Raw genomic sequence first — 12,135 nt, 5'->3', positions numbered from 1 at the left:
GGAAAGCTTTATGAATGTGTTATATGGCACAGCTGCCTTTCTCCTTTCTTGGCTACGCTCAAAGAGGCTCCTTGGTCTCTTAGCTCCAGGCTAAGGCAAACTAATATATACCTACAGACCTTGACTGCAGGGCTAAAATCTGAAGCCTTTGTATGAAAAACAAAAAACCAGGAAAAAAAAAATTGTAGATATCTTAACAGTGGGGAAAAAACCCCCAAACCTCTATTTTTTAAAAAATGCAGAACACTTTCCTTGTTTTATATGTTTATTTCAAAACAAAAGAAAACTTTGCTTTATGCTTCTTTCTAAATTGAGGCTTTCAAGTTGTTCCTCCTTTTCTTTTTCTTTTCTCTTATTTTCAATGGGGAAAGAAAATACATGAGATACTGAAAGCCAAGAAAAAAATGGTTTTTATTTTTGAAAACAGAAAAGTAACAAACCTAGACTAAGCAAAATGCAAATCTTCAAGGGGGTAGGACCCTGCTGCAAAGAGAGATGGTCATATAGGAAATAAAAGGCATAAATTGCAACAGAGAGTTTCAAGTTTGAAAAAAATGTTGTAAATCTAATCAGCGACACGGGTTCGGTGCCATGGGGGATTGCCATCGCTGGAGATGTGTAGGGTCTGGTTACACATCACATATTTGGAATAACCTGGAGCAACCTGTCTGCCAGATCAGCCAATCTTTGCCTCCTCCCAAGACAGCAGCTACCAGGCAGCTGACTTCCAGAGACGCCGGTGCCGGACCTTCACAGAGAACTGAGCTAACTCATGACAGCCTCCAGCCCCATCTCTGGCAGTCGTGTCACACCTGCCACTGCAGGGAGCGGGGAAGGGGAAAGGTGCAACCCTTCAGCACCTCCCCTGGGCCCAGCAGCCCTCCATGCACAGCCTTGGTGGTTCTCTCTGCTGCTTTCGTGCTCGGTCTCTGTCACCCAGCCCTCCTCTGGTCCAGAAACGGAGCTCGCCGGGAGCGTGTGCAGGAGTGCAGGAGTCCCATTTTACTTTGATTAAAGTTTCCCCAAAAGGATGTTTCCTGTGCTTGAGGGCTGAATAGAGTTCTAAGTTCAAAAGTCATTGAAATAAGTTTTATCATAGGTTTAATTTTTTTTTTAAAGTGGCCTTATATTGCCTATTTACTTAGCCTGAAAAATCCTGGCTGAATAGAGTTAAATAAGCACCATATTACTGAGCGATTCTTAGCTCTTATTTATATAAAAAGAGTACAGTGAACCTATCACTGTCTGAAAGGAAAGTCACATTCCAGATCTCTGCTTGCTTTGGGAACCGAAGCAGGAATGGCTATTTAATTTTAACATTTTAAGATTTATATACTGGAACTCGTGGTGGAGTGTCATGAATGGGATCACTGAGCATTCTTCTGTTGTGTATTCCTCTTTCATCATAAGCTGACTTACAGAAATCACTGCATAGCGTGTGTGACACATTACAATAAAATCTCGAAAGGGAAGGGACATCATTAAAGGGTTAAGCTGTCCAGCTGACAATAGGATTGATAGCTTTGATGTTCCTCTGTTATTCTCGATGACATCCTCAGCATGCGCACAGCGGCACAGTCTGTGCTGTCCGGCTGCGTGATCAGCAAAGGAGCAGTGCTTAAAAATACGGCTCAGTTTTGGACCATTCATGTGGTTTGCCAGTGAGGGAGGGGCCAAATTATGCTGAAATAGGTGGTAGAGGTTTTTATGCTCTAGCTCTGTTCCCACTGGCTGATGAAGCCAGGTCAGAGCTGCACTTTGTGTGTGGCTTAGCTGGAGCAGTGTACAAACATTGTCTTTCCACGAGGAAAAGCCCCAGACGGAGCTTGCTGTGACCGCAGCAGGTACGTAATCTCCAAACTGAACTCACGACTAAGAGGAGGGTTTCTATTTCCCCCATTTATTTTCAATGTCTTCGGTGACGTTATTGATCAGGGCTCTCAGACAGCTTTTCCACATTACGGAGTACCTCGACTTGCTGGTAAGAGGTGTTGGTGGTGAGGACAGAGATGCACACCTGGAGTACACTACCGTCACATTCACTGTTAACTCTCAGCAGAGTTTGTTAGTGCCTGTGAATGCTCAACAAATGAAAGCTAAACTAACAGCAAGCACGGGGGTGTTGTTGCAGCCACTAGTCCCAGCCAAGTACTTCTAATAATTTTTCAGTACTCACTTTTCACCCCTACTTTCTCATGTACCCGTCATACCCTGCATAGCGTAAGTTTTTTACATTGTCCTAAAGAATGTCTAGATCTCAGTGCTAGCAGGGATCAGAAAAGTAACCCAGCTTGTCCTCCTGCATAGTCAAGGTCATCAGTTGCCTCTCTCGTCATTTCTACATCGCATCCACATTGAGGTTGCAAGTTTCACAAGGGGTTGTTGTGAGATGGTGAAAAAAGTAGTACTTAAAAAAGCCAGTAACATCTTCCCCCGCTGCTCCCACTTTGCCTTTCCAGTGCCAGTGCATCTTGCTGCCAGCCCAAAAGAAATACACAAAATGAATAATAAAACCTCATTGTGGGTGATGCTTTCTTTCTTTTTTTTTTCTATGAAAGGTTTTGGTTTTTTTTAAATAATCTTCACATAAGCTGTTTCCAGCTTGGAAAAACTGAGGTATCCTGACCTAGACTGTATCTTTAGGAATCAGCAAAGGAAAAATTTCCACAATGCTGAGGCCATGGAGGAACAAGGGGCCCATGATTATGAAAGGATGTACATTACTAGAAATTACTGTTTTGATATCTTCCTTGGAGGTAGATACCCACTGGGTGTCACACTACCTCAGCAGCAATCCTGCATGGCGCCCAGGGAAGCAGCCAGGCTAACCAGGTGCCTGGTGAGATGTTTGAGTTGGACAAAACATCCTTCAAAGTCTGTTTTAACACCTAGCTTGGGGTGGAGGGAGTTGCCTTGTCCTGTTCAGGAGCCACAGACGTGAAATCTACCTTGGAATTAAAAGCCTAAGCATTTATTTTTGTCAAGCACTGAATGAGATGGTGGTACACGTATGCCCCAAACATCCATTTCCTCAACATGCTACACAGTGGAGCCATCACCTGGAACGTGGACAGTGAGACCCGTTCTCTAGCTCCTGCTTCAGCAAGTAGGACGGGTCATGGAATGTGAAACATCTTAACAGGAGAGAAAGTAGTACCCACCTTCAGATACCCTACAGCCTTGCCTTCTGAAGATGTTTAAGTTCAAGCCCCGCTATGCTCTAACCACAGCATGAAAAGTGCCTTTTTTCCTTTGTGTCTTTGGAAGAAAGGCCAACAAAGGTCCAGCCTTGGTGAAACCTAGACAGAGGTTAGGTATCACCTTCCAGCACTACATGCTTGTCATGGAGCAGCTAATCCTAGATGTTTCCTACAGGCCAGTGCTGTCAGCTTCCAGGATGGCTTGCTTAGCTTTGTGGATCCCATCTGAGGATCCAAGTGTCCTGATACAGGAAGCTTTGGTGCTTCATTTGTATTCCTAACTTCTGGGAGCCAGCTGCCTTAAATTCAGATGTTTCAATATTAGATCCAGTTTAATCTTCGAGCACAACTCCAACCTTTCCATCAGTTTTAGAAATGAGGCTTCAGTTCCTAAAGAAACCTGAAAAATCTTGTCCCTTGTCAGAGTTCAGAGCATACTGCTGAGGGAGAACCCACCTCTGCAAGTCACCTCTCTGTTAAACTACCTGCACCGCCGAGAAGTGACACAGAACACCATAGCTAGTCTAAATTTGTCTGGCTTCAGCTTTCAAAAACTGCATGACCTCTTTTTGGTAAATGGTGGACAGCCAGGATCCCTGACTAGTTGGATAATCCATGCTTCCTGCAAGAAGCCTCCTTGTTTGTCACTAGGAAAAGGTAAAACCCCCAGATTAGCTCACTGTCCATCAGTTACTTGGTACAGAGGCACCATAAATGCATGTGAAAGCTAATGGTGCACCCAGATGACTGGCTTAAGTGTGCCCAAATCCATGGTACAGTGGAAGGGTGACTCCACATCCCCTCTCTGCCACATGGCCATCCTCTTTGTGCGGGCAGCAGGATTTGCACAGCATTTTGTTTTGTAGAGGAAATTTCAGGCTTCCTGGTCCAGCAGTCTGTGACCGTACAACTCAACACTGGCATGGAGAAAGGCACTGGACAAGGGGCAGAAGACGAAAGGTGAAAGGTGCCTTGCAGTTGCAGCCTGACCATGAAATCCCACCCTAGGCTAATTAATTGCACAGTCAATGCCAAAAATCTATTCCTGCCCTACTAAGTTACAGCCGTTTCAAACCATATTTTTCTTCCCTGGTTGTTTGGCAAGAATGTTATGTTCTTAGCTTTAAATACAGCTATCTAGGGACTCCCAGAGAGACATTTATTTTTATTATGTTTTTCTTTTGGACTTTATTCACAAAGCCAGCAAGGATACGACCTAAAAAGCTGAGATTTGAAAAAGGAAGGGAGTTTAAATCAGAAATAGCCTTTCAAGGAATTTTGGTGAAACATCAGAACCTGGAAACAAAGACTAGAATGTAGACAGAATTTCCTTGGTGTTTAAATTTTCATGTTTTATTAGAAAAAAACACCCTGCTTGAAATGGACCCAGAATTTTTGAGAAGCTGATGGAAGTAATGGAGTGTGACGTACATAGCTGGGACAAGGAATATACTGGAAGAAACAAGCACAGTATCTTTAAGAAGTTGCCAAAACCTGCAGAAGGCAGACACGGACAATTTCCTCTGAACTGAAGCTACAAGCAAATGAAATAGATGGAAGGCAGTAGAAGTCGTGAAGATAAGAGTCTTCTGAGCTGGTATATGAAATTATCAAGCAGGTAATGTTGAGAATATCTAAGTTATCAAGAGCTTGGAGTATGTGTGCTATATGAATGTGCAGTCACCTTTGTTAAGATGTTCACATTAAACCTTAAAACTGAAAACATTTCACATGGAATGACTTTAATGGGAAGAGAACAAAAATCTGCCAGTTAAATTCACTCTTTACAATATAAACAGGTACAGCTCCAAGGAAATCAAACACTGCTTTGGAAGGACATGTAGAAGTCAGTGTATCCCAGCTTCAGGGCAGCAGTTCTCTTCAGATCAGTGACTCTCGGCATCACAGAGGTCCCACTGCATCTTCCAAAAGTAAGGAGTGACAAGAGTCTGCAGTAGCAAATGATATTTTCCCAGTGCAGAATTTGATACAGGTATCAGACTTTGACCACATTTAGTGTTGACACTTGCATCATAGCAGATGTTTGTTGGTAGTCATTATGACCAGAAGCATTTGCTGCTCTTGGTTGCCAAGTTTTACACAACAATTTTTTACTGAGTTTCTGGACAGATGAAGGCAGCTCAGGACAGCAGGCAGCCTCTGAGGGATCAGGGCCAAAGGTTGTTCTGTACACATAATGCTTTCAGAACATGGGCTGAGAGAGAAGAAACAGTGGACGTGTATTTGGGATGGATGTCATAGACTATTAAAAAACCAAAACAACTGAGAAGTAGATGTGTTACCAGAGAAGTTGTTGGAATAGAAAATTGAAGCATTCAGAGACCTGCCAGCATCAGCAAAAACTTTGCCCCAGCTGCTGAGTACACCTACTGACTTTGGATCAGGTTCTAGAGGGAAATTTCACCAGTTGCGAGAGTTACAAGCTTGGCAGACCCAATCAAAAAATGAAAACTGCAAATGAACTTTTACTGATGACACTTTAGTTGGTTCTGAAAAAAACATCACCACAAAAAACCCAAACAAAATCCATTTGTGTGATTTAAAATCTACATAGTAGATAACCCCATAGTATTTTAGGTTGAAGACAGTAGAGAGATGTAAATAACCTTTAAACAGAATGCACTAGAAAACACGAAGAGATACTGACAACTAGCCAACAGGCAGCTGGCTAGCACAGGCAGCACCTGTATGGTTAGGAGGATTCAAGCTCTTGTTCTGTAAAACTCAGCAGGGGAGACCTGAACTCCACCTTCCACCAGGATGTCTCTGGTTCACTCAATATTTTAATATTCAGATAAAGGAAGCAGTTCCAAGAGAAGGAACCGGAAGAAAAAACAGCCACTATAACATAAAAAAATAGCCAAGTGGTTTAGAAATTTATTTAGGTTGCAGGGTAGCCATGTTCTTGCGCGAAAGGTGGCAAACTGCCTCAAGCAAAACTCTCCATAAAACATTTTCAGGACATTGTTTCATTACTGTGCAGAACAGTTTTTTTTTTTTTCTGAAGTCTCTAAATTTGCATGGGGTAGGAAAGTATAGCTCCTTTATGCATATGTCAAGTTGGACTACAAGCCTAACTTCTGAACAAGATAGATGGGCCTTTGGCTGCACCCAAGGGAAAACCGATTCCTCTGTGTCCCCCTCCCTCCTTGTGCTCAGGAAGGGCTCTGGGAGATAGAGAATATGAAAAACCTGGAAACTGGAAATATTCAATGCCCAAGTTATGCTTAAATATAGCAGACCAGTATTGTGCCTGTAAATTATAATAGTAATTTAGATGACAGCATTTGAAATGACTAAACAAAGAAAAGAAACAACTCCAAACATGGACTGACAGTGCCACAGCCCGGCAGAAACGTCTATTTTGTTGAAAAGGAGCAAGAAGCTGATATTCTCATACCATCAGGCAGCAAGTGAAGTGTGTGTTAAGTTAAAAGAGTTTGTGGAATCGGCACTTTCCCTCCCTGTCTTTAGGTAAAAGTTGCCCCCTTTGGTGGAAGATGCTTCATTAATGCCCTCATACTATGGAACAATTGATGAATGATCAAAGATACATTCCATAGACAAGAAGATTTTCCTAAATGTTAAACACGGCTAAGGGGAGGAACATTAGAAGACCTTCTAAGTAGGTTAACTCTTAGAGATTGTCATTGATCTTCAAGGTTGTATTTCTCTACTAAAATCATTAGACAACAGTCAGTCAAGAGGATCTGACAAGAGCAGTCAATCATTATAACTCATCAGAAGAGATGCGGCTGTGAAACAGGCAAATATAAACTGTACTGTGGCAGGAGAAGTACTGCCAGCAGAGGGAGAAGAATAAATTATAACGAGAGAGAAGAATAAATTATAATAATGTACGGCATGGTGGGGGCCTTCCTCAGGAACCTCCTGAGCAATCTCGCTACTGAATTTAGGTGTAAGGAAACAAAGCCAGAACAGATGCAGGGAAGGACTCTAAATGTGATCAAAAGTCTAGAAAGCACCAATTGAAAACCAAACAGTTGTTCTTGTTTAGCCTTACAGAACAAAGGCTGAGACAAAATCTACAATTTTGGTCTATGCATACAGCAGGTGGCAAATGGGAAAAAAAAAAAAAGAAAGAAAGAAAAAAAAAAAAAAGGAAAAGGAAAAGACTCAACTTATCCTACAACTGCATACAAAGAAGTGCATAAACATTAGTGTTAGTAATATATATGTAGATACCAGCAGTAGGTTGGCTGTGTATGTATTATTAGTATGGCACCAGAGTTAAGGTAGAAATCAAAAGGACTTGATTTTCAGAGCAAAGAGGTTTTCTTTTTTTTTAGACTCAAGTTTCCTCATGAAAAAAAAAAACAAAAAACAACAAACCAAACTATGTGTGCATCTGGTTTTACAGTGTACTAAGCCAGGTAAATGGTTAGGTCCTTTCTCTACTGTTTATATACCTAAAATATAAGCACCTGTAAACATTGAAAGACACTAACCAGGTAAAACTTATAGATACGGCTCCAACCAAATACATTTGTAAAAACAAGTTCCACAGCAATACAAACAAAGGATAATAAAATATGGCAACTCAGATTTTTGGCAAACATTTTATAATTTTTTTATATAAAAATCTCAGTAAGAAACCAAGCAGAATATCGGACGAAATCATCTGCCTTACAACAAGTTCAAAAAAAACTTCACAAAAAAGAGAAAAAAAAAAAAAAAAAAAAAAAAAAGTAAAATTCCACCCCCCCCCCCCGAATTCTTTTTAATTATAAACCAGAATATCAACAAAACACTTAAAATAATCTCAGTTTGTTTGGCAACTCATCACATCATAACAAGAGACATATTTGATCATAAGAAAAGTTTAACTTTATATACAACTTCACTTGAACATTTGCTCTTACTAGAGTTAATATACATTAAAAAAAGATTCTGGCAATAATACCAGGTTCTATTTTTAATACCTGTGTATAAAATCTAACATAAAATGCTGAAGCTCTATGGTTAGGAGAAGTGACATTTGATTTCAATGGGTCCCTCTGTTGAAAAAGACAAATACTGAAAGAACAGGTGTTCAGTTGCAAAATAAAACCATTTCATTTCAGGGTAGTGTTGGCTGACTGTGAATAAATCTAACCTAATATATTTATTTCTTGAGGTTGGTAGTAAATTCACAAGTCAAAATATAATCCAGTAAGATTACATTTTAAATTTTATACTTTGTCACAAATGTGAACAGAAAGGAGCCAAGTCCCTTTCACTATGCTAAACTACTTTAATGCATGCGAGAAAAATATTTTACCAACTGTCTGAGAACTTCAGGTTTTACAGCCCTGGGGGAGCAGAGGGGAAGTTTCCTACTGACATCTGCATAGAATGTAAAATATATAATTAAAAAAACCTAAGGTATATACTAAAGTTTACAGACCAATGCTTTCCATATAATAAATAAGATGTCCATCATTGATTAGATTCATACACAGAGTAAAATACAACCTATTTTTACAAGTTTATATACAAAGTGTATTAGCAGGCCCAGAGGTGCCTCATGGGTCGGAAGCATCTGTATTAGCATGTCACATTGGGAAACCCCAACTTTCCAAGTCAGTGATAAAATATATAACTACTTTGTTTTTCATTCAGATACAAAGTAAACTTATTTTTAATCTGAAATAAATGTACATAATATTCTGTATAAACAATAGTTTATAAAGCTGTTTAAAATGTAACTTAAAAGTACTGCATTGATGAACTTAGAGCTCTGAAACAAGCACGTGCAAATCCCTCTGCTTTAAAAAAGATAGAAGCGCAGATGTTCTTTTTCTTTTGACTCTTCCATGAACAGTACTAGCTGGTAAAGATTATCGCTTTGCTTTCTTTACTGGTGTCTCCTCTGTTTTCTGCTGGCCTTTTCTCCGTACCACTGTTGGGCTGTCTTCCCTTTTACGTTTGACAGACTGCACCTTTAACCTGAAAAGCATTATTAATAATTATTTTAACAATGGTAGGACCTGTAAAATAAAAAGGGTGGTCAGGCACCATCCCGTTTAGAGGATGGAACTTAATTGTCCACCTCTGATGAATTACCAGGATATATTATTTAAAAGCTTACTACTAAAACATTATATACTAGCACAGACCATAGGGAGACCTTGCACACTCCCATCACATCTTAGGAGGGTACTGCATACTAATTCTGTACGTTGGAGAGTACTCCAGATCTAGAATTTGGAGCTAAAGCTTTCCTCCTTCCTCCTCTTTCTTTTGGAAAGACTTGTGGATTATAACAGAATATAATGAACTATATTATCTTGTACCCTGTCTCACAAAGACAGAAGAGTAGCAATAGTGGCTTAACTCTCACATACACAAGAGGGAGTAAAGGGCAGATAGCACGTACCCTTATCTCTATTTAAGCATCCATATATAAGCCCACCACATTTCAGCTGCAACCAATTATAAATGCAGCTTAAAACTCCTGGCCATTCATAACCATGTAAGTAATTAACATGAGGTGAACTGACAGCCCATAGAGCATGATATACATGCTCCTGAGGCTCAGTTTGAAGACACTGACACATTTCATGGTGGATGACAACTAAATGTATCTGGCATATAAACCAAACTATGAGATGAATAGCAACCGTGCATCACATTTATTACTCCCTGGGGATTTTACACTGTGATTTCATATTTAAAAATTGAAAAGCATACCAGGGAAATATTTTCAAAACTTGATATAAGGACTCTCAGAGTTTCTCCTCTTTTGTCAGCTGATCTTAGAAAGACCTTTGAAGCATTTGAATTATGTCATCATATGCTGCTTTAACCTGAACTACAGCTGCTCTTTCCTCCATTCAGAAAAGAATCACACCTCAAATTAAAATGCTGCATAATAGCATTTTCACATTCTCCCAAGAGGCTTTTGAGGACGGAAAGAAAAAAAAATTCTAGTCCTCCTGGTAAAGAAAGGACGAAAACGAAAAAACATAAACTGAAGAAAATCCTTTAAAAGCTTTTATATATCACAAGAGAACAGAACAAAGCAAAGCTAGACTGCTGTTCAGATTTTGAAGCAAAAGGAAAGGATTTTTGAAGGAAAGGATCAATGTAGTGGCTTCCAAAACAAGTAATACAAGTGGATTCAAATTTAATACTTACTGTGTCAATTCAGGAGATTTATTAATTTTTGTATCACTTGGAGATCTTTTTTTTGCTGCCAGGTTCTGTCGTTTTCTAGGAGAAATTGAACTTGGACTGCTCCCTTTAGAAGTTGCACGTGTGGTTGGCTTGCTGGGCTGCTTTCTGCAATATGAAAGAATGATGAATGTATATATAACAAAATACTTTTACCAAGTCACTTTCTTCTTGCATTCCAAGTGCAAAAAATTAAGACTGCACAGTATTTGCAACAAGTAAATCAAAATTGCCAGAAACAGTGGAAAAAAAACCCCAAGCATTTGCATGCTCTGAGACACAAGCTGCAAGGCTGAGCTGTGTATTTTCATATCAAATGTAGAATCAAAAGGCTACTTTACTGACAGTGTTTTGTATTTAACTAAATAAAAATAATAGTTCCAAATCTGCAATAGGTCTGGTACATAAGTGTCCACATTTAAAAAAATAGCTTGTAGGACCAGCAGAAAAACAAAAGCAGCAAAGGCAAACAGGCTGCAGAAGAGAAGAGGATTTGCTCATCCAATGTAGCCAGTAACTAGTTTTTACCAGTTTCATGGTTTGGAATACAGGTTACTTAATTCAGAAAAAACTGATAATCCAACAACGCTGAAGATGAAGAAGCAGCCCATTCCACAGAATTATTCCCAAATGCTACTTATAAAATGCAGATTGATTGTAGCACCTTAAGATACAGATGCTTTGTTGAAGTCAGAGCTAGAAAGTCAACACTGGAAATCTGAGACACAAATGAAACACATCTATAAATAAAAAACAGAACATACAAACAAAGCCTGGACTCCAATTCTGTTCTGAAAGGCAGCAACATAAATTAAAACTTCCTAAAGCTTTATATCGTTCTTTGATTCCACAACAAAGACAAGACGATGAGCTCTGTCATAATTCAGTTTGCCTACAAAAAGGCAGACCAATGCTAAAGGAGATGAAGAATGGCTTCTTGAAAACAGAACGCCTGCTACCACACTAGTCTGTTGCAGTAATATTGCTTTCTGAGCTTGCAGATAACCACACTGGCAATTAAAACCTCCAGTGCCGCAAATTCACGTATTTAACCTGGATAATATTTGGAAAAGGAAATGGATATGGGAAATTGCATTTTCACCTTGTTCCAACTCCAAATATCAAATGGTACAGTCAAGTCAGAGGTTTCTTTTTACCTATTGGAACAAAGTGCCATTAGACCCAACTTCTGAGACATGACTAGGATGAAGACTGCCAACAGGATCAATTCTTACCTTCTGACATATTCAAGTATGTCTTTTGAGACCCTAAGTTTCCCCACCTCCCCTTTTGTCTCTTCATCCCTAGAAGAATTATTTGGGAAGGTCTCATCAATTTAAAAATAAAGAAAGAGAAAAAACCACAAGCAACAACAACAACAACAACAAAACAACCAAAAAACAAACAAGCAAAACAAAACAAACCCACAACAACTGAGAATAATGTGGAAAAAAAAGCCTGCTGTTGGTGTCTCTACACACTGTTACCTTTGCGCCTCTAATCTTGTGGCAGATCTAGTTGTGGCCCCGGAATGTGCTTCATCATCTTCCTCACCATCTTCTTCTTCACCTTCCTCCTGCTCTTTTAGTTCATCTTCAGATGATGTTAACTTCCGACGTTTTCTTTCTGGATCCAGTGTTTCTGTCCATGCAAAATTTTACACATGTGCTATAATTTTCCAAATGCTCTCCAAAAGGATATGGACACTTAGTTTAGGAAAGGTATTCTACTCACAAAT

The 12,135-nt window shown here is 39.6% G+C and overlaps 1 protein-coding gene across 2 annotated transcripts in view; it reads right to left on the bottom strand.

Moving 5' to 3' along the window:
• Positions 1-8,046: 8,046 nt before the first annotated feature.
• The window catches only part of BOD1L1 (biorientation of chromosomes in cell division 1 like 1), a 36,832-nt gene continuing 32,743 nt past the window's right edge, over positions 8,047-12,135 (bottom strand). For both annotated transcript variants that reach the window (XM_086747870.1, XM_086747871.1), the window contains exons 23-25: positions 11,885-12,038; positions 10,362-10,505; positions 8,047-9,170 (exon numbers count right to left, since the gene is read on the bottom strand). In XM_086747870.1, the coding sequence (XP_086603996.1) occupies positions 9,062-9,170; positions 10,362-10,505; positions 11,885-12,038 (407 nt within the window). In that variant the 3' untranslated portion in view covers positions 8,047-9,061. The remainder of the gene's footprint in view (positions 9,171-10,361; positions 10,506-11,884; positions 12,039-12,135) is intronic.

The sequence above is a fragment of the Chlamydotis macqueenii genome, chromosome 4, assembly GCF_036417535.1.
Source record: "Chlamydotis macqueenii isolate bChlMac1 chromosome 4, bChlMac1.mat, whole genome shotgun sequence".
NCBI classification, from domain to species: Eukaryota; Metazoa; Chordata; class Aves; order Otidiformes; family Otididae; genus Chlamydotis; species Chlamydotis macqueenii.
This window is presented reverse-complemented; position numbering and strand designations above follow the sequence as displayed.